Here is a 26,741-nt window from a genome sequence, read left to right on the forward strand (position 1 = left end):
AGAGGACTAGCAGCGATCGGTTTCACCGGATGTGAAACCGATCGCTGCTGACCATACGACCTCTTTTCACCGCACATGTCCTCTTTTGCGGGGCTGTCGGGCGGTGTTTCTTAAATGCCTCAACTGTCCAGCATTTTGAGTTAGGGTTGCGTGTATTTTCAATATACGTTCAGGGTTAAGAAGGTTAAAAACACAACAAATTGTGCGTGCAGCAGCATTCGTGAGGGAGGAGGAGAGACGAGAAAGTTATGGTTAATGCGCATGCGTCGTCAGGCTCTCCTTTTTATACATTTATCAGATTTAATTTTTTATTATCTATAGCAGGGGTGTCAAAAGTGTGCATTTTTGTAACATTTTCCTTGTTTTATTTGGCAAGTTGAAAGAACATGGCGCCAGTATGCTGTTTTTTTTCAATAAAATACTGGAAAGGATAGAAATGTAGTTTGTCTCTTTTATCCGATTATTAATCGATTAATCGAAGTAATAATCGACAGATTAATCGAATATCAAATTAATCGTTAGTTGCAGCCCTAATATATATATATATATATATATATATATATATATATATATATATATATATATATATATATATAGTTACTGGTGGTTTTGGTACTGTGGGCAGGTGCCAGATCATGCTGGAAAATGAAATCATCATCTCCATAGAGCTTTTCAACAGATGGAAGCATGTAGTGCTCTAAAATCTCTTGATACACAGCTGCATTGACTCTGAACTTGATGAAACACAGTGGACCAACACCAGCAGCTGACATGGCTCCCCAAACCATTGCTGACTGTGGGGAACTTCACACTGGATTTCAAGCAACTTGGATTTTGCTCCTCCAGGCTCTAGCGCCTTGACTTCCAAATGAAATACAAAACTTGCTTTCGTCTGAAAACAGGACTCAGGACCACTCTGCAACTGTCCAGTGCTTCTTTTCCACAGCCCAAGTCAGACGCTTCTAGAGATTTTAGAGCACTAAATGCTTCCATCTGTTGAAAAGCTCTATGGAGATGATGATTTCATTTTCCAGCATGATCTGGCACCTCCCCACAGTGCCAAAACCACCAGTAACTGGTGTACTGACCATGGCATTACTGTCCTCGATTGGCCTGCCAACTCCCCTGACCTGAACCCCATAGAGAATTTGTGGGGTATTGTGAAGAAGAAGCTGAAAGACACCAGACCCAATAATGCAAATGAGCTAAAGGCCGCTATTGAAGCATCCTGGGCATCCATAACACCTCAGCAATGCCACAGGCTGATTGCCTCCATGCCACGCCGCATTGATGCAGTAATCCGTGCAAAAGGATTCCCAACCAAGTACTGATTGCATTAATTGACATTTTCAAATGTTTGATTTTGTTATGCTGTTATAAATCTTTTTTTTTACTTGGTCTGAAGAAATATTCTAATTTTTTGAGATACAATTTTTGAGTTTTCTTAAGCTGTATGCCATAATCAGCAATATTAAAATAATAAAAGGCTTGCAATATTTCAGTTGATGTGTAATGAATTCAGAATGTATGACATTTTTGTTTTTTTTAATTGTATTACAGAACTTTGTCACAATATTCAAATTTTCTGAGACAGTCCTGTATAATATATATATTTATTTTTAATTGAAAAAATACATATAATTATATATATATATATAAATATTTTGTTGTTGTTTTTTATTTGTTTTTTGTTTCTTTAAAAACAAGTGAAGTGAAGTGAATTATATTTATATAGCGCTTTTCTCTAGTGACTCAAAGCGCTTTACATAGTGAAGCCCAATATCTAAGTTACATTTTAAACCAGTGTGGGTGGCACTGGGAGCAGGTGGTTAAAGTGTCTTGCCCAAGGACACAACAGCAGTGACTAGGATGGCGGAAGGGGGGATCGAACCTGGAACCCTCAAGTTGCTGGCACGGCCACTCTACCAACCGAGCTATACCGCCCCAACAAAGTCTTGTGTTGTTATTATTGGCTGTTGTCAACATGTTGGCTTTTTCTCACTGTATTTCTTGCAGTTTTCCCAATTTTTGCTGGTGTTTTTTGTAATGTGCCAAGGGCCAATGACAATGACAGATGGCCCCTGTGCCGCACTTTGGGCACCCCTGCTGTAGAAGCTATGGCCATTATAGTCATCCTTTGGTTACTTATGGGACACGAGTCACATGGTTGTCTTACGTCAGAACCGTAAGTAGTAAAATCAGTTGTTCACCTGACGGGTTATCCTGTGTGATAAAAGAGGAGATAACCAGGAAAGTGCCTGTGTTGCAGCACGATGATTTATGAGCACGTCAAGCAATGCGGGTTTGCGAGATGAGCGGGTGTAGCGCTCAGCTGCGTTCGGGGGTGTGGCGGCGGTGTGGAGAGCAGTGGGAGGAAAGGCCGAAGAGAGAGAGGCGAGGCGTGCGGGCGTGTTCAGGTGTTAAAATGCTTTGTGGCGCGTCTGTTGGTAATTTTCCGGGTGTGGGTGTCACTGATGTCATATTAATCCTTTTTTTTCTCATATTTTTTGCGATTGACCGCAAGGGTTGCAAGTCGCCACCCTATCCCAGGGCCAACACAGATAGACTCACATTCACACAGCAGGGCCAATTTAGTGTTGCCAATCAACCTATCCCCATGTGTATGTCCTAAGAGGTGCGAGGAAGGCTCATTACCCGGAGGGAACCCACGCAGTCACGGGGAAAACATGCAAACTGCACAGAAAGACCCCGAGCCTCGGGATCAAACCCAGGACCTTCTTATTGTGAGGCACACATGGTCCACCATACTGCCTAATCTACAATATACAGATAAAATAATTAAAAGACAATGATAAAAAAAAAAGAAGAAGAAAGAAATCAACATGTACAGATAAATCAATTGACCAGGGTCGAGGGAAGGAGATCTAACTGACATCTGGAGGGCTTGGATTTATTGATGAGGTCTGAGATTTCTAAAAGAGCGGGGGGTACAAAACTGGAAAATGTCTGGCAATGTGGTGAAGGTTCAGGTGAGCAGAGAGGCACTGAAGTGCAGCAGAGGTGTTTGTGAATATTGTGAATTTTTTCAGTAAAAAAGAGCATTAAGAAGTTGCAGGTGTCAGCTGAGTACAAGTAGTGGGTAGGGAGTAGTGAGATAGGAAAATGTTAAATAATAAAAACAGCGTCTTGGTGTGACCATCGTTGAAAGTCATTAGGCTAGAGTAATAATGTATCATCTCAGGGTGTTCAATCGTTCGCAACTGGACTGTTTTTGTCTTAGAAGACGTTTCGCCACTCATCCGAGTAGACTTCATCAGTTCATGCTCATAGACATAGGATTGGTCAGATCTAGTCCAAACGGTTGGTGCCAAAACCCCAAATATTTATACCCCAAAAAAACAGGAGGGTGTGCCTTGGCAAGGATGGTTTCGCCCTATCGTAGAGACAAAAACAACTGTTTTAATGCCAACGAGTAATCCTAACTGTCAAAGCCAACGACAGTCGTTGAAGTGTGAATTTGAGAACCAAAATGTACAGATTCTGAACAGGGAGGACGGATGGTACAAAAGAGGAGTGAGGGAAGCCATCTATGTCAAGGTTGAAAAACCATCCCTGAACAGAGGAGGTGGTCTGCGACACTACCTGTCTCCCACTTCCAACACCATCCTTTCAACCATTCCCAAAAGACTGCAATTTAGCCTCCAACAAATAACAGGAGTTAGAAATATTCTGTTCACAGAAGGTGACCAGAAAGTGACCAGAATGCCATTTGTCCCATTTGTTTACAACTGAATGGAATGCTTGCTTGGGGGATTCCTACTATTTTGGACTGTTAGTCGTTTTTCAAACCAAACATATAACAACAATAGTAAATAAATAAATGATAAATGGGTTATACTTGTATAGCGCTTTTCTACCTTCAAGGTACTCAAAGCGCTTTGACAGTATTTCCACATTTACCCATTCACCCACACATTCACACACTGATGGCGGGAGCTGCCATGCAAGGCGCTAACCAGTAAGTGGTTTAGAAAACATTGTCACGGCCAGGGCGCATTCCAATGCGCCCTCATCCTTGCGCTCTGCTTGTCGCACCTTGGGACACGCCCACGGCAGCCGCCAGCTGGAATCATTCACTGGCAATCAGCGCATCTGCCTCTAATGATCGAGCTGTCTTCTTAAAGCTGCACAACCTGCCATCGCTGGCCGGAGTATAGTCTTCTGTTGGCGTATCGTAAACAATCATCCTGCTTGATGCAATCCTGCTCTCTGTCTGTTTTCCCTTCCGTGTTTCATTGTCGTGTCATCCTACTGCAGACCTCCGTTCCTGTGTTTGACGTTGCTGTGTGTCTCGTCATTCCTCGTCGTCGTTCCCCTGCTTCTCGGACTGCCCCTTGGATCTCGACCTCCCGCTTGGACACGGATCTCTCTCTTCCCCTGGACTTCCTCTTCTCTCGTTCAACACTTGGTAACACACACTTCAGTTAAATTCTACACATAGTCTTACACCATACACACTTGGATTTTTGACACACACCATTCTATAGTTTATTTGTATTGTTTGATTATTATATATATATGGTTAATATATATAATAAATCATTGAACATTACGACCCTCTGGTGTCAGTTGCCGTCATCTCCCTCTGCAAACCATAACAAACATGTTTAAAATGTCTACAGTTTTCCCTTTTAGTAATTATATTGAATAAAAATTGATCGTCGGCTCGAGAAATTTGTCTGATGTCCAGGCTTGTCACTCATCGCTGTCTCGTCTACACGCAAAAGCAGTGAGCAGAAAAGCAGTGCCCGAGAAGCAAATAAAAATTTGCAGTCATGTTGTTGTTATGATAGTCTATACATTCAATGATAGCTAACAATACGCACGGGCAAGGTATAGTCTGCTAAAATCAATGCGTAATTTAGGAGAAATAGTTGAAATAAACAAAAAATTATCTGTTTGCTATAACCTTCATTATTTTTTTCTAACAAATGTACTCATCAACATTTCAATTCCACTTTTACCATTGGTGCATTAATAAAACAGTGAAGGGGCCCTATCATGCAAAACCAACTTTTATCTCTGGTAGTACCTGTTTTTTTGTATTTGGGATTCCAATAAGTCGTTAAAATTTTAAATCAAACCATGGAGGCATGGAGTAAATATTTATAAAACAATCTTGCCCTTTTCTTGCTCCAAAACGAGCTGTTTGAATTTGAGACTTTAATGACGTATTTTGCCCAAGTTAGGTCAGCGGCTATTTCCATATATGGTAGAGGTTTACCCGAAGAGCTTTGCCCAAGTCTGCCATTTCTATCTAGTTGTAGTCAATACATCCCTTATTTTCCCCTATCCTCTTGTCGTGGGGTAGACTGGCTCATAATACATGCTAAAATCCTCCACGGTAGTGTATAGTAGGGTATATTTCTAACTTATATCTGTCAGTCGACTCGATATGGGAGCGCTAAAAACTACAACATGGCTGACGGGATGAAGATGTAGTCAAAGCAGGCTTGGGCTTGAGGAGGACTTTTGCACGTAATTTAATCCCGCCCACAAAATGGCGCATTATGAAGAGCCAGTCAGAAAGTGACTTAAAGATGGTTTGTAAAACAAAATCTATGCAAAACATCAACAAAAAGCCACCATTACATATATTTTAGAACAGAAGGAAGAGTTTTAAATGTAGAAAAAAAACCATTACATGACCCCTTAAAAAAACTATCCGCTATTGTCATGTGCAGCGGCCGTGTGGAAACTATGTCCGCATATTTAAAGTTCCGGGCACTCCATGTGGTCCATTTTTGATCACTTTTTATTAGTTGCACTCATTTAACAATCAATCAAAGCAACATAATGAAAATTGAAGCATTTTATCCCAACTGAGAGCTTTATGATAATTAAAATCTGAAACGGTAATACTAACTGTCCAGAATTTTGCCACAGTTTGTCATTACATCGGTAATCGTTACATCCCTTCCACCCACATAGACCTACATTATGGTACAAGTGTTTGGGTTGCATTATTCAAACATTATTCAAACAGGAGTTTAGAACATTCAGAGTTATTCTCATTCCATAAAATGTGTTTAAAAAACATTTCTCTGCAAGCAACCAGGTCATTGATTAATTCAGAGGTTCCCAAAGTGGGTTGTGTGTCCCTAAAACTAATGATATGCTTTTGCGGCGTCCTGCACGTGACCACGCATGCTTTGAGCAACTTGGTCATGTGCACGCAGCACGCATTCCAGCAGGTAAATTGCGATCTAGACGAGTAAACAAACTGTGTTTAAAAGCTTTTATCAGACATCATATCAAAATTGTACCTCAGAGTATTAGTAGCATCTGATAGCATAAAGCTAAACAAGTTAAAAAGCATTTAGATGTACACACGCATAAGTGTGTTAAAGTGGAACTGCTATTTTTGTGGAATTTTGCCTATCGTTCACAATCGTTATGAAAGATATGAAGACGGATGGGTTTTTTTTTCATGCATTCGAAATATTAAATAAATTCGATCAGAAGTCCGCTTACAATGGAGCCAATTGGAGCCAATATAGAGGCCCTAAAAAACATAAAAACGCCTCCATTAGGGTTTTATATACATAATGTAGTGAAGTATATTAAGTGTATATGTAATGTAGTAACAATATTTATAATAGCATTTATTAGTTCCGTATTTTGATCATTTTAAGCATACGCGGTGCATTAATTTCAAAAACGCATCATGTTTGCTTTTTTTGTTCTTCATCATTGATTTCTGCTCAATGCAGACTTTATGAGAGCCAACAAACATAATAAAACATCACTTACTGTGCAAGGTCCGGTGTCATTAGGATGCCGACTGCTAGGATGTTCATATATTTCCATTTAGATGAAAAATATCTCATAATCCTTGTGAAGAAACACGGTGAGGGCGGGGATAACAAGCGCTTTTTGTGTCGTTCTCGCCAGTTCCATGTCATAAATGGCATTCAAAGTGTCGCAACTTGTCGGATTATATTCTCAGCCACCTTCTGTCCAGGTGAGATGCATGATTTATGATCTACAATAAACTAACAGGGAGCAGGGAAGCGAGAAAGCAGCAGACCACTCGATGATGTAAACATATACACGACATGATCACGACGTCGCTATAAATAGTTTGTCTGTGTTAGCGCTTATAATAACTTTATCATTAACAAACCATTCTAATATTTTGAGTTTCACCAGTATATTTTCTCGGGAGATGACAAAATATTCATAAAAGTTTAGAAATTGTTACTAAATATACATTCTTGCATAATTTCCACATGTTTTCTTTTTCTACAGAAGCGACCCTGAAAGGGACAAAGACCTCACTGTTGTCTTTGTAAGGTAATCCATCCATCCATTTTCTACCGCTTGATGCTAATCCACCTTTTTGTTCTCTTTTTTTTCCAAATAAGAATCAATAAGAGAACCAATAAAGAACCAAATCATTAAGTAGATTTGAAAATGAAATCACAACTGTAAAAATCTTATCAATTCCCATTCCTAATAATTATTAGATTAAATGTACTAGAAAGATCTTGTTGTGTTTTTATTTCCCTGCCTTCTCTTGTGTTGTGATGTGTTTCCGCAGCTCATTAGTCTCCAGCAAGGGGCGGACACTAAGGCACACCTGCAACCTATTTCCACCGAGGACTATTTAAGCTCACCTCCCACAGCTGGCTCTTGTCGGTTAATTTATCCTGCACCTTCCACGTGCACGTGCCTGCTTCGCCTCGTCAGTCCTGGTATGTTGTTTTTTCCTAGTCCTGTAATTCCTAATGTTGTTCTGTTTGTTTTCCTAGCCTCCTTGAGGCAACAAGGACTTTACCCTGTGTTCTAGTGTGCCCTGGCTTCTCCCCCTGCCAACCACTGAGGAACCTGTTTTCATTTGAGTATTTCATGGAGTGCACTTCTGCCTCCATCGCTTTTTGTTACACTTTTTGGACTCATTAAATGTATTCCCTTTTTGTTACTCAAACTTGCCTCTCATCTCTGCATCCCGGGGTCACCCTCTTGACCAGTTCCTAACATATTAACCGACCACATCATGGACCTCGCAGAGATCGACCCGGTCATAAGATCTCTTGACCAACAGGCCAAGAGACTAGGCCAACAGGAAGAACAGTTTGGCGTGCTTGGGGCCAGCGTCAACGCCATGGCGGAACGCCAGAACGCTCGCCTTAATATCTTGGAGACAAAGCTGGGAAGTGTACTCACCGCGCTGCAGGTGATGTCTTCCCCCCCGGCCGACCCAGCAGTACCGCTGAGCCATCCTCGACCCGCAGATATTCTGCTGCCTGACGAAACCTCTCCTACTACGTGTCCACCACTCTCCAAGCCCGAGCGATTCTCCGGCGAGTCAGGTGACGTGCGGTCCTTCCTCACCCAGTGTGAAATCTTTTTTGAACTATTGCCCACTTCTTTTTACACTGAAAAGGCTCGTGTGGCTTTTGTTTTGTCCCATATGAGTGGCCGGGCTTCCGCCTGGGCCACCGCGGAATGGACACGTCAATCCCCCGTATGTGCCTCGTATGCCGCTTTTGCCAAAGCCATGGAGAACATTTTCCAGCGCGAAAGACCAGGACGTGAAGCAGCGCGGGCATTACTTCGTCTACAGCAAGGACAGCGGAACGTCACAGACTTCGCCATCGAATTCCGAAGGCTCGCAGCTGAGAGCGGATGGCCTACTTCCGCATTGGTGGACGTTTTTTCCCTCGGTCTGGCTGATCGAGTCCGAAAACATATGATCCCGCTCAAAACTCCCGACAGCCTCGACGAGCTAGTCGCTCTGGCGGTGAGGATTGAAAATCGCCTCGTTGATTGGGAGAGAGAGAGTTTCCAACGCCAGGAACTCCGCTCCTTGAAGCATAGTAGGAGTGGCCACGAGGCGCATCAAGCATTCACACCGATACCCAGTGTCGATGCCCTGCCGATATCACTGGAAGAGAAACCAATGCAGCTCGGTGGAAATCGTCTCTCTCCAGCTGAGCGAGATCGTCGCCTTCGTCTCCAGCTGTGTTTATATTGCGGCAAGGCGGAGCATCACATCTCCCACTGTCCTCATCGTCCTGACCGCCGCCGCACTCAAGCGTCGCCTCCTCTGCGCACCCAAGCGTTGCCTCCTCTGCGCACCCAAGCGTTGCCTCCTCTGCGCACCCAAGCGTCGCCTCCTCTGCGCACCCAAGCGTCGCCTCCTCTGCGAACCCAAGCGTCGCCTCCTCTGCGAACCCAAGCGTCGCCTCCTCTGCGAACCCAAGCGTCGCCTCCTCTGCGCACCCAAGCGTCGCCTCATCTGCGTACTCAAGCGGCGCCGCCTCACTGCATTCCAGCGTCACTTCCCCCAGCGACCGACCCTGCTCCTCTACAGTCAGCTACAGATCAGACGCTGTCCAGACTTCAAATCTCGGGTACGCTTACCTGGGATAAAGACCAGGAATTGGACATTAGGGCTCTTATTGATTCGGGTGCTGACGATAATTTCATCGATGAGTCCGTAATTAAGCGTTTTTCTATACCCGTTGCTAAGTTACATAAACCAAAAGTGGTCCGATCCCTAGACGGGGGCCACCTGGCGACTGTTATCCATCATACCCTTCCATTATCTCTCCAATTATCTGGTAACCATTTTGAATCAATAATTTTTCTGGTAATTCCCTCTCGTTCTGCTCCGGTTGTGCTTGGGCTTACCTGGTTATCTAAACACAACCCCCATATTAACTGGACTAAAGCTACAATAATTAACTGGGGTATTTTTTGTCATTCTCATTGTCTGCGGTCCGCATGCCCTCGCACAGGGTCATCGCGTGTCGTCACCGAGGAGGTCATTGATTTGTCGGTGGTGCCCACTGCTTATCACGACCTTAAAGACGTTTTTAGCAAAGATCGAGCCTTGTCGTTACCTCCACACCGTCCCTACGATTGCGGTATTGATCTCCTCCCTAGTGCTACACTCCCTTCTTCACGTTTATACAACATTTCACGACACGAAAGACAGTCACTAGAGGACTATATCACCACTTCACTTGCATCTGGTCTTATCCGTCCATCCAACTCTCCACTAGCCGCCGGGTTCTTTTTTGTGGAAAAGAAGGATAAGACACTTCGCCCCTGCATCGATTACCGTGGATAGAGTACGCTCACAATACGCTCATCAGCTCTGCTACAGGCATGTCACCTTTTCACTCTGCCTACGGGTACCAACCTCCCGCTTTTCCTTCTCTGGAATCGGAGGTAGCTGTCCCATCGGTGGCGGCCCACCTGCACCGCGCACATCAAGCCTGGCGCAACACCCGCTCTGCACTGCTACGCACATCAGAGCGCAACCAGCGCATCGCTAACCGCCACCGCAGCACAGCACCAGACTACAGGCCCGGTCAGAAGGTGTGGTTGTCGTCTCGGGATCTTCCTCTCCAAGTGGACTCAAGAAAACTCCAGCCTAGATTTATTGGTCCTTATTCCATTGAGCGTATCATAAATCCCTCTGCCGTTCAATTACGCCTTCCCGACTCCCTAAGGATACATCCCTCATTCCACGTCTCTCTTATCAAGCCCGTTTCCACCAGTCCCCTGAGCCCTCCAGAGGTGCCTCCTCCACCTCCCAGGCTTATTGATGGCCATCCGGCGTTCTCTGTCAAGGCCATTCTCGATGTGAGGAGAAGGGGCAGGGGTTTCCAGTATCTGGTGGACTGGGAGGGTTACGGCCCCGAGGACCGATCCTGGGTCTCGCGTTCCCTTATCTTAGACCCTACACTTTTGAATACATTTTATGATCGTTTTCCAGAGAAGCCAGGTAAGCCGCCAGGTGGCGTCCATTAAGGGGGGGAGTACTGTTGTGTTTTTATTTCCCTGCCTTCTCTTGTGTTGTGATGTGTTTCCGCAGCTCATTAGTCTCCAGCAAGGGGCGGACACTAAGGCACACCTGCAACCTATTTCCACCGAGGACTATTTAAGCTCACCTCCCACAGCTGGCTCTTGTCGGTTAATTTATCCTGCACCTTCCACGTGCACGTGCCTGCTTCGCCTCGTCAGTCCTGGTATGTTGTTTTTTCCTAGTCCTGTAATTCCTAACGTTGTTCTGTTTGTTTTCCTAGCCTCCTTGAGGCAACAAGGACTTTACCCTGTGTTCTAGTGTGCCCTGGCTTCTCCCCCTGCCAACCACTGAGGAACCTGTTTTCATTTGAGTATTTCATGGAGTGCACTTCTGCCTCCATCGCTTTTTGTTACACTTTTTGGACTCATTAAATGTATTCCCTTTTTGTTACTCAAACTTGCCTCTCATCTCTGCATCCCGGGGTCACCCTCTTGACCAGTTCCTAACAGATCTACCTGAAATATCAGTCATCAACTTTTTTCCTTACTTATTATAATCTATATGATTGTGAATTCTCCACTTGACACTCCCATCTCTTCCGTTATTATCATGTTTGAATATTTAAAAAGTAATAGCAGCCTAATTATTTCACTCATTTATATGACCTCACCTCCGCTTCCTCAGTCTCTTCACCTTTCATTACTTTAATTGACCCACTACTCTATGTACTATCATTCTACTGTTAATACACATTACAGTATATCTAGTATAATGTCATATACAGCATGTTGATAAATGATCAAGTATTTTTAGGTGTTGTCTTTGTGTTGTAGTGTAACCGTTAGTCACACTGACGTTACTCTTTTTAAAATAACAGTTAGTCCTGCTGCTGTTTCAAATTTGTTTCAATGGTGGCATTTTGAAGCACATTGGGACAGGGGTTAGTGCATGTGCCTCACAATACGAAGGTCCTGAGTTCAATCCCGGGCTCCGGATCTTTCTGTGTGGAGCTTGCATGTTCTCTCCCTCCGGGTACTCCGGCTTCCTCCCATCTCCAAAGACATGCACCTGGGGATAGGTTGATTGGCAACACTAAATTGCCCCTAGTGTGTGAATGTGAGTGTGAATGTTGTCTGTCTATCTGTGTTGGCCCTGCGATGAGGTGGCGACTTGTCCAGTGTGTACTCTGCCTACCGCCTGAATGCAGCTGAGATAGGCTCCAGCACCCCCCGGCATACTTGCCAACCTTGAGACCTCCGATTTCGGGAGGTGGGGGGCGTGGTCGGAGTGGGGCGGGGGCGTGGTTGGGGGCGTGGCTAAGAGGGGAGGAGTATATTTACAGCTAGAATTCACCAAGTCAAGTATTTCATATATATATATATATATATATATATATATAGCTAGAATTTACTGAAAGTGAAGTATTTTCTTATATATATATATATATATATATATATATATATATATATATCAATCTATCTATCAAGACGGACAGAGACAATGCACAGTGCATGTGGATCACATGTTACCATGGTGAGAAAACATGGAGAGACTGCCAGTTATCTAGTCTCCACCAGTTGCAGAAAATGTGCCATCAGTACAACTGGACAGTGCTGTTTCAATTCCATCACCAGGACCATCAGTGAGTCAGACACAAACTAGTCTCATCATTGAACCAGATTCAAGGGCTGCTGAGTTGCCATCATCAGAACCCAGATCACCCACAACAAAAACCCCACCAGTGATCCGCAGGTACCCAGAAAGGTTTCGAGTACCACCAAAAAAACTGAATCTCTGAAGACAGTATAAAAATCTGTGTTAAAGGTGTACAAATACCGTTTGTATAATAAGCATGTTATTGTTTACAAATGAGGGTTAAGAGTTCAGTACTAAAAAAAAAAAAGAATGTGGCTTAAGTACAGTTTTTTAATTGAGCTGCTGCATTTTTTGGTTGGGTTGTTTATTTCTTTTAAGTAACTTCTACATTTCTAAAAGGGGAGGAATGTAATAGAGTGATCTATGTTTGTCTGTTGCCATCTCCTGGTGAATGTTGGCTATAGCGTACTGAGGTTACTTTTTGGTTGACCAACGATTTACGTGGTGTTGCGCACCTGACGTCAAGTGTGTGAGTATGTTCTGAAGTCTACAGTAAAGAGACGTACTTCATCACCTCACCTGTTTATTGCCTCCAACTCAATATATTACAACAACATTGCTCCATGCAGACCCTCCAAGTCCGCATGGAGCTGGAGGGGGCGTGGCCTCCAGGTCCGCCTGAATTTCGGGAGATTTTCGGGAGAAAATTTGTCCCGGGAGGTTTTCGGGAGAGGCGCTGAATTTCGGGAGTCTCCCAGAAAATCCAGGAGGGTTGGCAAGTATGACAAGCGGTAGAACATGGATGGATGGATGGATGGATGGCATTTTGCTTTTTTTTAAGATTAGGATGACTTAACACAAAATACACAATTTTTAAATGTAAATACAAACAAACGGCAAGACATTATAAACAAGCAATATTCATGGCAACATTCCCAACGAGTGTCGCTGCAGCCTGTTCTCTTCCCTCTCCCCGGCTCTCTCTCACTGCCATACTAACTCCAGATTTCCACTAGATGTGTAACGGAGGCTAAACAGTGCAACCGCGGTACGGGGTTGCCATCCGGAGTCCGGTAATCACCACCCCTGTTCGGTTGCGGCTCCGCCGTGCAACGAAATAGCTCGGACTTTTATGAGATCTCGCGAATCACATGACAAGGGTGCACACACAAAGTGCATACAATAACATATTGAAGAGGAAGAATGGCAAAAAACAACAATTCTACTGGTTAATAAAGAGTGTGCGTGAAACGAAATATAGAGGTATTTGGACTTCAAAACTAACAGTATAGGTGGCGCTTTAAACATGGAAGCGCCGCGCTTCACGTGTTGCTTTAAAACACACCTCGCCAAATGTGGCATTTAGTATTACCACCTTTGCTTCAAACTTAGGTAAACATTGAAATAATAAGCATTCAGATCTGCACAGGGAGCTTAAACAGTGACAGGTAATGATGTTGTTGTTACACCTGTACTGCTGTTCGGCTCCGGTGCAGACCGAAATAGAGGAGCACAGGGCAGACGTGTCCTTCAGGTCCATGTTTTCGTCGGGACCCATTCATAACTTTACTGCGCAGTGCGCGCGCTCCTCTCTCTCTTTGCTCGCCCACTCACTACCCATGATGTCACTTAGCCAACACGTTGACATTCTCACAAACACACATACTGTACGCTACTCTCATAATTTAACAGCTCCTCTGCTTTGCACACATAGGTACTTAACATTAGGTACATAAAATGTAGATATATAATATGTAGATATGTAGACGCGCACACAGCTGCTTAGATTGATGCCAAATATTAGCAGAGTTAAAACTGCCCAATTAGCAGTCAACTAATGCAAGTGAAATGACTATATTTTTTAACAAATTGCTACAATTTGAGTTTTATCTTTAACAAAAGTGTGTTTTACCTGCTACATGGCTTATCTGGGTACATTTATCCATAGTTTTGTTTTTAGTACTTACTAATTTTTTTTTTTTTAAAGCACAACCAGGAGTGGCAATCATAAATCATGAAAAATTGTATATAATGTAAATAAAGCTTTTTATCATATTCTAACCTAATCCTTTAATTATGGCAAACTATATGTAAAAAGGAAAATTGTAAATTGTTCTTTGAGAGCAACAAGAAAAACCCAATGTGTTTAATGCCATTTAATTTATATTTTAATCCTCTAAAATTGTTCTTCGAGTACAATTGAAAACATATGTTTATTGTATTGTAAGATTTTCTTTGAAAATAAAGCCAATATTGACATTTTTTGTAGTTCCCTTTATTTTGAAAAGTATCGAAAAGTATCGATTTACATTTTGGTACCGGTACCAAATTATGGTATCGGGACAACCCTACTCTGCGGTATATTTTTGGGGGTGGGACAAATGCTCCCGCAGTTACTATGCCTACAGTTAAGGCTGACTGTTGTGGCTTAATGCATCAATTAATTTGACAAACTCTAACTTTACTTCTCTCTTGAAAAACAATCATTCATTTGTGGTGGAAAGCTAGCAAGCTAAATTAAGTTGTGATTGCTCACAGTGAGTCACACACTCACACCTGAGGAACACAATCTGTAAAAGCAGAAATATTCAAAGTGTGGTGTGAGGCCATTTGGTGCCGTGCCTAGTTGTTTTTTTAGCCCCTCAGCACATTGTAGAAATTAAATTAAACAAAAAATGGAAAAATAGGGCAAAAGGCGTAAAGAGAAAAACATGAACTCTTATAGATACTCAATAACTAACAATAAAAGTGTTTTGATATTTTTGTTGAAGTATAACCTTTACACATAATTATGTTTCTGTTTTGATTCTAAAAATACACATACACATTTTGTATGCAAACAATCACATATCAAAATATTTTTTTGGGTGGTGCCAAAGGGGTTTGCGGAAATAAATTTGGGAACCACTGGATTAACTGATTATTGGCATTCAAGATTGAGGACTGTGGATTCTCTACCCATTATAAATCAAGTAAACAGAGGAAGTCAACCTTTAAAGCCCAATTACCAAGTATTTATGCACTGTCTATGTTTATATGCATATCATTAAACTCAAGCGAGATTTTTGAATGTAATCCCCGCCCCTTGAATGATTATGTCACTGCAAACACATGACACTCACATGAGGAGCATATAGCAGGGAGTTACACTATGTGCACAAGCTTCGATTCTTCTATCAATTCACCTACTCTGGCTGATGACTGAATTTAATTGGCACTTTTATTTCCTCATTTGAGCACACAGCGTGAAAACAATGAACATTATGGGATGGTGCACCGGTGCCTATCTTCTTTTTGTCATTAAACTGTTTTATCTGTCGATTTGTTGGTTGGATTAGTAGCATTGTAGTTCCATATACATTTAGTTTGTACAGCATGTCAGTCCGCTAAGTGTTGTGCTGTAATTTGGTTGTTGTGATCTCGAGCCACAAACCACAGCTTTGTGTGCCGTGTCTTCTTTTTTTCAAGATACCGTACTGATCACATGAGATTGGAAAATTGTCTTCAATTTAGGAGAGTGTGGCCTTTTGAGGATGTCAACAGCAAATATAAAGGTGACTGGAGACGAATAGAAAAGCAGAGGCCTCACAAACCCAAATATAACTAATCTGTGTAACAGTGATGACTAATATACAGCATTTACTTTACATTCCTGTCTATTATCAACACAGAAGGACTCATACATGCCTACACACCCTATAAAAGCAGCACAAACACTGGTGCAATATTGGCTAATAACATGCGGATGACTGCTGTGCTCACCATATGACCAGCAACGGGTTGGGTTGGCTGAATTAAAAGGAGGAAAAACAACAGAATACAAGAAAGCTCTTTTCTACATTGACATGGCATGACAATGCCCTCATCCATAGAGAACGGAGATTTCCTTAATGGTTTAATAAGCGGGATAATTATAGGAGTCATGTGCAATACATTTTAGACCATGTTGTACAATGGTTGTCGACAAAAGCTAGAAGAATTAGAAAGCTGCAGATTTACATTAATTTTTTTCTGCTGTTACAAGAATATGTTGTAATATTACATAACTGTTTTTGTTCTAGAAAAGCATTCGTTAAGCCAATGGTATGAGAACTACTGTAAGTCCTAATTAAAATGAACAAATATCAAAACACCCACACAAACTTGAAGGCAACAGTCTAACTTGGTTTTTGAGTTTGTGACTTTATTAACCATCCATCCATCCATTTTCGACCGCTTGTCCCTTTCGGTGTGGCGGGGCGTGACTCTATTATCATAAAGATCATTTTTGTACTATTCTAAAGAAACTACGGTAATTCTGAAGTTTCAAATTCATATTTTAAAAATCCATCCATCCATTTTCTACAGCTTGAATGATATGACTTATTGTTATAGAATTTTTATTTTCATTTTCAATGTAGCCCTAATATTCCTGCATACTTGTCAGGAAATACACTTTTACCTCGTCTTTGTTGCTAAAAACATACAAAAACCGGCAACAACGCTCCATTTACATGGCATGACCTGCATATTAATAACCAAGCATTTGTTATTGTTAGAGCTAAAAGCGAGGAACTACTCTTCTGGTGTTGTGACAGATCGCCTTCTAGCTACTAGCCAGCTTGAGCTGCTAATAATGTCAGTTGCGGCCCGCCATAAAATCAAGAGGAAGCTTGAGCTGCTTCTGCTGCTGTATTGCCTTTAAATTTGGATACATTAATTCTAGGTTACACAATCATGTATCCCACCTGTATATAGTTGAAGGTTGTGGCACCAAGCCAGGAAGCTTGTCAACTTTGAAATCCACACGCTACCAACTTGACAGTTGATACTGACGCTCTTCAAATGCAACACAATATCGCTAGGAAGCCCTTTTTTATCTGATGAGTGAGGATTATTTAGAATTTAGCAGCTCAAGAAATAAACAACATCCCATCAGCCGGCATCCCAGTGAGCGCAGACATTGTAAGTACCGTATTTTTCGGAGTATAAGTCGCTCCGGAGTATAAGTCGCACCGGCCGAAAATGCATAATAAAGAAGGAAAAAAAACATATATAAGTCGCACTGGAGCATAAGTCGCATTTTTTGGGGAAATTTATTTGATAAAACCCAACACTAAGAATAGACATTTGAAAGGCAATTTAAAATAAATAAAGAATAGTGAACAACAGGCTGAATAAGTGTACGTTATTTGACGCATAAATAACCAACTGAGAACGTGCCTGGTATGTAAATGTAACATATTATGGTAAGAGTCATTCAAATAACTATAACATATAGAACATGCTATACGTTTACCAAACAATCGGTCACTCCTAATCGCTAAATCCCATGAAATCTTATACGTCTAGTCTCTTACGTGAATGAGCTAAATAATATTATTTGATATTTTACGGTAATGTGTTAATAATTTCACACATAAGTCGCTCCTGAGTATAAGTCGCACCCCCGGCCAAACTATGAAAAAAACTGCGACTTATAGTCCGAAAAATACGGTAATTGTTTTATCTTCTTCTCAAACAACGGTTTACAATTATTTTACATATTAGATAAAGCACGCCATAATCTCGAATTAGGTTAGAATAGAATAGAAAGCTTTATTGACATTGTATTAAATGCTTCATGATTTATGGTTGCAAATATTGAGCTGTGCTTTAAAACAAATACAATAATTAGTAAACACTGAAAACAAGGTTAAAAATACACAGATAAGACAAGTATAATATAAAACACACATTCTTTTGGACTGCGCTAATAATTTTCAACAAGCCAACTAGCTGTTTGCGTGTCTTGTATCTACTGTATACGTGCACGGGGGAAGCTGTTAACTATATTACTTGCCACGCTTTAAACTCCTTGTGCAGGTCTGATTGTTATTTAAATGTTTACCTCAATTTGAAGCAACGGTGGTAATGCTGTATTGACACATTTGGTGAGGCATGTTTTAAAGCAGAGCTTGCAGCTTTACTGATAGTTCTGAAGCCCAAATACCTCCATATTGCCTTTCATGCTCAGCAACGTCACCGCCGCACGGCAGCACATGTGGATGAAAAATAACTATGGGTGTTTTCCAAAGGCAGCAGTATCTCTCTTAATTCCTGTGGTACTTTATTAGTAGCCGTGTACTGTACAACCCTCTAGTCCCACCATTACACAACAAACCCAACAGCAATGGAGTTAACGTCAGAGATCCTTTCGGTTGATGAATAAACGAAGAACTACACGGAGAAGAAACCGCCATCTACGACTGTTGTCTCTTGTGAATGTTTTGAAGGTATGTAACCTTAATGTTTTCACATTTGCAAGCTTTAAAGTTTTAGTATTTTAGTATTATTATTTAGTATTTTAGCCTAACGATAGCTAGCGTGGGTAGTTGGCGAACATTACAAACTAACTTTTCAAACTGACATGTAATATATTATTTAACTTGTGCAGAAATACTGCATTTTTCTCCGGCCCTACATGAGCGAGTCAGCATCTGAAATGCCTCACTCTGAAGGGCTAGATTCATACTCCCTACTCCTACATGCAAAGAATCATTGGGACACCACTACCTTCAAGGGAACGCGGAAAATGTAAGGATAGGGCTTAAAAGTAGGTTGAGGGGGTGTATTGGGATTGGGCCTTAATGTATAAGCACTAAAAAAAATACAACATAGCGGGGAGAAGACACATTCGAGGTGGAGGCATTTAAATTAGAAATGTGATGACACAAAGCGGCGGATCCTGAAAAGACGATCAGAAAACGGCTTGAAGATGGTCTGTAAAACATAATCCATGCAAAATTTTGACCGAAGAACACTAAGTGTTTTAAATGTAGAAAAAAAATCATAATATGACCCCTTAAAGTATAAAAGCAGTAAGACACCAAATGCTAATTCACTTTCACACATCTAACATTTTCCTTGCGGCTTGTGCAGCCCTTTGAGACAGTCGTGATTTAGGGCTATATAAGTCAACTTTCATTGATTGATCGATTGAATAAAGCAGATTGTTATCGCAGACCATAATCTTGAGACCTTGGCAGTGGTCTATGCCATCCTGCCGTGAGTGTGTTCAAGCAGAGATATCAATAAACGTTATCCTTCATGAGCCAAAACCTAACCTTAATGCTGAATTGAGGCCACAATTAACTGCCCAGACAGCATAGTGGACTTTGTGTTTAATAACTTGGCATAAAGACTACAATGAAGGTAAAAGGTGTGTGCAGAGGTGGCTTAAAGATGAATTGGTTCTTTATAACTGGAAACCAACTCAACTGGTTTCCACAGGCCAACAACTGACTTAATAAAGATATGGATGTGGAACAAGACACAATCCTTTAGCTACAATTGTGGAGTACATGTGCGGTACAGTGCATGCGTTTTATTTCATTTTTTTCATTTTATCATTTATATTATTCATTGAAAAACAAATGCAACAACAGCATTTAGCATGAATTAAAAGGAGCAGAAAGAAGTAAAACTTATAATATCTGCCCTTTATCAACACAAAGTTGTATACAGTTCCAGATCATTTGAGCTGTCGGATGCAGCCATCTTATCAATTTAAGGACATCAAAACAAAGAAATACATAAATAAAGTCGATCTACGACTCCCCAGTGTCATTTTTTGTAACATTGATTATTTAACATTGTTCTTAAACGAAAAAATTGACTCATAAGTTTTAAATTTACGATCAAGTCTGTTTCACAGTCTGACTCCTTTGATTACTTTTTATCTTGATAAATCTGTTTGGCTAATTTCCATACAACCTTTATACATGGTTTATAAAAGGTTATACTCTACCATCCATCCATCCATTCTCTACTGCTTGTCCCTTACAGGGTTGCGGAGAGGAGAGGGGGTGCTAGAGCCTATCTCAGCTGCATTCGGGCGGAAGGCGGCGTACACCCTGGACAAGTCGCCACCTTATTGCAGGGCCAACACAGATAGACGGACAACATTCACACTCACATTCACACACTAGGGCCAATTTAGTATTGCCAATCAACCTAACCCCAGGTGCATGTCTTTGGAGGTAGGAGGAGGACGGAGTACCAGGAGGGAACCCACGCAGTCACGAGGGAACATACAAACTGTGTTTTTAGTTGTATATATAAAGGATTGGTCGGGTCTCTGTAACTGTATTCAGTGTCATTTCAAGTCATTACATCTGATCCTCTGCACAAAGACAATCATTATCACTCAAGCAAGTGCGTACATGAAAACACTTAGTAAGCACAACAATGATTCACATGAACACCTCTGCGCAAAGTCCCCACACTCAGGGCGTTAACAGCATCGATTTTAAAACCCTGCCTGTAAGCTGCCACTGCCACGGTCGCTCCTATTAGGGATTCAAAGGCCTCTAAAGCACAAGATGTGACACAAGACAGCGCCAAAAAAACTATTCCAGCAAGTTTGTCCACATGCCTGCGCTCCAATATGTGGAATGTTTCCATGATAGCACTTGAAATGAGAGAAAACTAACTGACATGCCATCATGCAGTAGTGTTGATGTCTCTTACCCGTTCGACAGAGGCTCTCCTGACATTGTCATGTGGCAAACACTGTGTGTGTGGCACGGAGCAGCAAACGAATGCAGACGAGCAGCAGTGAGTAAATGGACTGTGTGTTTTTCTCCAGCAATGGGAGAAGAAGCAGCAGCAGCAGGGCAGGCCGTGATAGAGGGAGGGCATGGGAGGAGGAAAAAGAGAAGGAACCACTCACAGTAGCTACAGCACCAGTACACTATAATAAGATTGGGATTACTATCTTACATCAAAGGAGAATACAAACATGCTTAGTTGGCTGTGCTGAGTACAACACTCAGTTCCTCTTATACCCACCAAAACCGTAACCTTTAAAATATTATTTAAAGATATCTCAGAGAGAGAGACACAACATTCAAGCACTGTAGTTTTTTACACTAAATAGGCTGTGCCAAATTGGGGTTCGAGTCTTGTCACATCAAAATTTAGAGTGTGTATTGTATTTGGATTCCATCCATCCATCCATCCATCTTCTTCCGCTTATCCGAGGTCGGGTCGCGGGGGCAGCAACCTAAGCAGGGAAGCCCAGACTTTCCTCTCCCCAGCCACTTCGTCCAGTCTCTTCCCGGGGGATCCCGAGGCGTTCCCAGGCCAGCCGGGAGACATAGTCTTCCCAACGTGTCCTGGGTCTTCCCCGTGGCCTCCTACCGGTTGGACGTGCCCTAAACACCTCCCTAGGGAGGCGTTCGGGTGGCATCCTGACCAGATGCCCGAACCACCTCATCTGGCTCCTCTCGATGTGGAGGAGCAGCGGCTTTACTTTGAGCTCCCCCCGGATGGCAGAGCTTCTCACCCTATCTCTAAGGAAACTCATTTCGGCCGCTTGTACCCGTGATCTTGTCCTTTCGGTCATAACCCAAAGCTCATGACCATAGGTGAGGATGGGAACGTAGATCGACCGGTAAATTGAGAGCTTTGCCTTCCGGCTCAGCTCCTTCTTCACCACAACGGATCGATACAGCGTCCGCAGTATATATATATATATATATATATATATATATATATATATATATATATATATATATATATATATATATATATATATATATATATATATATACACAACACTAAATTGGCCCTAGTGTGTGAATGTGAGAGTGAATGTTGTCTGTTTATCTGTGTTGGCCATGTGATGAGGTGGCGACTTGTCCAGGGTGTACCCCGCCTACCGCCCAAATGCAGCACCCCGAACGGGACAAACGGTAGAAAATGAATGGATATAACAGGAACTTAACATCACAAAGAGGAAAGCCCATAAAAATAGGTTACAAAAGTTATTTAATAAGAAGCCAAAAAGTGCAAAAACAATAATGTTCGTGTTGGAGGAGTTGTGAATTAGATACACCTGCAGTCTGCAGGTGTACCTAATGTTGTGGCCCTGCAGTCATTCACAACTCCTCCAACACGAACATTATTGTTTTTGCACTTTTTGGCTTCTTATGAAATAACTTTTTTAAATAGATTCAATCTTGCACGTGGAAAGTTTAAGTCTGGGCTTTAGTTGATATAACACTCCCGTCAGGGGGTGCATTCTACGGCGGGGGTGCAGGAGGCGGGATTACTGCGAGCCTCAGCCAGTGCGTCTTTTGCAGCCGTTTTATGATCGCTCAGCACAATAAATACGTTACACACATACAGTTGTTGACAAAATACACTGTACATTATATACCTCAGCTAACTAAACTATGGAAATGTATAATATAGTTCATATAGCAATACAGTCTCCCTGCACAGCAGGCCAGCAGTTAGCCGAGTCCGCAATCCATGTTGAGGCACAACTGAGTGACATGCCTCAACTGGCTGCTGATCACCGCACCGTCTCTTCTCAGTATTTGAACGGCAAATGTGAAAATTCAGCGATTTTTAATAAAAATAATCTAAAACTGGTGAAGTTAAATGGAAAATAACTTTATAGTATAATCACTGGATACATATAACAATTTAACAAATTTTTTTTCTTTCCTAGTGACTGCACGTCAATGATATATATATATATATATATATATATATATATATATATATATATATATATATATATATATATATATATATATATATATATACATATACATATATATATATATATATATATATATATATATATATATATATATATATATATATATATATCGGTGACAAAGGGCAGTCTTGGCGGAGTCCAACCCTCACTGGAAACGTGTCCGACTTACTGCCGGCAATGCGGACCAAGCTGTGACACTGATCGTACAGGGAGCGGACCGCCACAATCAGACAGTACGATACCCCATACTCTCTGAGCACTCTCCACAGGACTTCCCGAGGGACACGATCGAATGTCTTCTCAAAGTCCACAAAGCACATGTAGACTGGTTGGGCAAACTCCCATGCACCCTCAAGGACCCTGCCGAGAGTATAGAGCTGGTCCACAGTTCCACGACCAGGACGAAAACCACACTGTTCCTCCTGAATCCGAGGTTCGGCTATCCGGCGTAGCCTCCTCTCCAGTACACCTGAATAAACCTTACCGGGATCCCATGATAGTTGGAACACACCCTCTGGTTCCCCTTCTTAAAGTGAGGAACCACCACCCCGGTCTGCCAATCCAGAGGTACCGCCCCCGATGTCCACGCGATGCTGCAGAGTCTTGTCAACCAACACAGCCCCAGCATCCAGAGCCTTAAGGAACTCCGGGCGGATCTCATCCACCCCCGGGGCCTTGCCCCCGAGGAGCTTTTTAACTACCTCAGCAACCTCAGCCCCAGAAATAGGAAAGCCCACCACAGATTCCCCAGGCACTGCTTCCTCATAGGAAGACGTGTTGGTGGGATTTAGGAGGTCTTTGAAGTATTCCCTCCACCGATCCACAACATCCGCAGTCAAGGTCAGCAGAACACCATCCGCACCATACACAGTGTTGACAGTGCACTGCTTCCCCTTCTTGAGGCGGCGGATGGTGGTCCAGAATCGCCTCGAAGCCGTCCGGAAGTTGTTTTCCATGGCTTCCCCCGAACTCCTCCCATGTCCGAGTTTTTGCCTTTGCAACCGCTGAAGCTGCACACCGCTTGGCCTGTCGGTACCTGTCCGCTGCCTCCAGAGTCCCATGAGCCAAAAGAACCCGATAGGACTCCTTCTTCAGCTTGACGGTATCCCTCACCGCCGGTGTCCACCAACGGGTTCAAGAATTACCGCCACGACAGGCACCAACTACCTTGCGGCCACAGCTCCAATCTGCCGCCTCGACAATAGAGGTGCGGAACATGGTCCACTCGGACTCAATGTCCAGCACCTCCCTCGTGACATATATATATATATATATATATATATATATATATATATATACATATACAAATATACACATATATATATATATATATATATATATATATATATATATATATATGTCTTAATAAGGTTATCCAAAAAATAGTGCTCGATACCGTAGTAGAGCGCAATATATGTATGTGTGGGAAAAAATCACAAGACTATTTCATCTCTACAGGCCTGTTTCATGAGGGGGGGTACCCTCAATCGTCAGGAGATTTTAATGGGAGCATTCGCATACCATGGTTTATATAGGGCACAGAGTGGGTGGGTACAGGCTGGCCTAGGGGCGTGGTGATTGGCTCATGTGTTACCTAGGAGGTGTTTCCGTCTATGGCGGCATGCTGTTACAATTTCGCTGCGCTTGTTGAGGGATGACAGGTCTGGACGGTAAATAATAAACAGTTTCTCTTTCAAGCATAGGTTGCATCTTTTATTACCACTATTGTAAGGTGTGCTGGATGCAAGAATTTGCCATGTTATTGAATATTCAACATTATTGTCTTTGAGGTCCCAAATGTGTTTGCTGAGTTCTGTGGTATTTCGCAGGTTTTTGTTCCTGAAAGAAGCCTTGTGATTGTTCCATCTGGTTTTGAATTCTCCCTCGGTTAATCCTACATATGTGTCGGATGTGTTAATGTCCTTGCGTATTACCTTAGATTGGTAGACAACTGATGTTTGTAAGCACCCCCCGTTGAGAGGGCAATCAGGTTTCTTTCGACAATTACATCCTTTGTTGGTTTTGGAGTCGTTCTGTCTGAGGGCCGACGGCTCATTTGCAATTGTTTTGTTGTGGTTTGAGATGATTTGTCGTATATTGTTCATGCAGCTGTAGCTCAATTTAATGTTGTTCTTGTTGAATACTTTTCTTAGGATGTTGTCTTTGGGAAAGTGTTTGTCAATCAGATTGAGGAATTTGTGTCCAATGTTCGTTGAGACATTTTTGCTGTATGGGGGGTTGTACCAGATGATGTCGTTCCGTTTTCCGTTCTTTTTTGGCTGGTTTCCTGGCGTGGGTTCATAGGTGAGGGTGAAATTGTATCCGCTTTCATCAAGGGCTTTTTGGTACGGGGGGGTTGCTTGGTCAAATTCAGCTTTGCTAGATGACAGCATCGATAGCCTTTTATTGATTCCGGTAGGTATTCTTTTCGTGGTGGTGGGTGGATGGTTGCTGTCATGGTGCACGTATTGGAGTGTTGTGTTGGGTTTCGTGAATGGTTGGTAGCTGTTATTTCTCAGGTTGAAAGTGACGTCAAGGAAGTTGACGGTTTGCTTGTTGGCTTCAATCGTGATCCGTAGGCCGTTCTCTTTGAAAATTTGGCATATGCGCTTCTTGGTATTCTCGCTGCTCCTTGGCGAGGCGCGGCACACTGCCAGTCCGTCATCACGGTAAATACCAAGGTTCAGATTGAGGCTAGCGAGCTGGGAGAGGAGGAAACTCCCAACGAGTTCACACGTTTCTGCTCCGTCAAAACTTCCCATAGTGACGTCAAATGTTGCATTGTTCTTTTTTTGCCATGGTGTACTGTTGTGGATGAGAATGGAGTTTTTTGTGTGGATGATGATGTTTCTTTCATTGCCTGTGATTGAGTCGTAGTCTGAGGCGAAGTCTAGTGCTTGAGTCAGTAGGTCTTGCGTGATGGAAGGGTAAAATTCCTCGATATCAAAGGAGATAAAGTTGTGCTGTTGTTTGTCTTGGATGTTGTTGAACCATTTGATTACTGCTGCTGTATTTCTCCATTGGTTGAGTGGTGTTTTGTCCTTGATTTTTGTGTTGACTCTGTCCAGGATTATTTTGCTGATTTTTCCTATTTCAGATTTAGTTGGGTTTATTAGTCGGCATGTTGGGTTATTTGCGAAGTTGGGTTTGTGGTCCTTCAATGTGATGAAGGCTTCCTTGTTGGCTGTGGCGTCCACCCTGTCCTCAATGTCCAGTTCAGCCGCGATCCTTTTATTTTCCAGGTGGATGTTCTGTAAGGTGTTGGGTTGCGCTTTTTTGTATGATTTGGTGATGCTTCTGTCCAGTAAGGTGTGGTGTTCTGGTATGTCCATTCTGTAGAAGTTTGTGGTTTTATCGGCAGCTATGATGAGGTTGTTTACTTTCTTGATGCGCTCCTCGTCATTTTTCAGCTTGGTGAGGAGTGGGTTGCGGATTGGCTTGAATTTGACTGATTGTATCATTTTGAGCATGTCGTTCTCAAAATCCTTTAGTTCCTCAACTGTGGGTGGGTTCTTGGTAGATTTGAATCCGTAAGTTTCCTTTTGCATTCCTTTTGTTTCAGGGTGGAGGAAAAAATGTGCTTTCCACCGCATCCTTCTTAGGAAGTGTTCCGTCTTTTCTATGAGCCTTAGCTTGTAGTCATTCTGCGCGGGTATGGGAATGTTCTTCGTGGAGTAGTCGATGTTGAATTTTTCCATTTCTGATCGTCGTACAGTGCTCAACAAATGTCAATTTGGAGCGGAGTGTATGTCTTAATAAGGTTATCCAAAAAATAGTGCTCGATACTGTAGTAGAGCGCAATATATGTATGTGTGGGAAAAAATCACA

General features: G+C 42.3%; 1 protein-coding gene across 3 annotated transcripts in view; it reads right to left on the bottom strand.

The window, feature by feature from the left end:
- ttc39a (tetratricopeptide repeat domain 39A) overlaps positions 1 to 26,741 on the bottom strand; it is a 98,526-nt gene that overhangs the window by 56,419 nt on the left and 15,366 nt on the right. The window contains exon 1 of one of the 3 annotated variants that reach the window (XM_061977769.2): positions 20,870 to 20,916. The exons of the other annotated variants lie outside the window; for them this stretch is intronic. Coding sequence (XP_061833753.1) covers positions 20,870 to 20,901 — 32 coding nt within the window. The 5' untranslated portion in view covers positions 20,902 to 20,916. Of the gene's footprint in view, positions 1 to 20,869; positions 20,917 to 26,741 lie in introns of those variants that run through there. 3 annotated transcript variants of the gene reach the window in all.

The sequence above is a fragment of the Nerophis lumbriciformis genome, linkage group LG18 (assembly GCF_033978685.3).
Source record: "Nerophis lumbriciformis linkage group LG18, RoL_Nlum_v2.1, whole genome shotgun sequence".
Lineage (NCBI taxonomy): Eukaryota > Metazoa > Chordata > Actinopteri > Syngnathiformes > Syngnathidae > Nerophis > Nerophis lumbriciformis.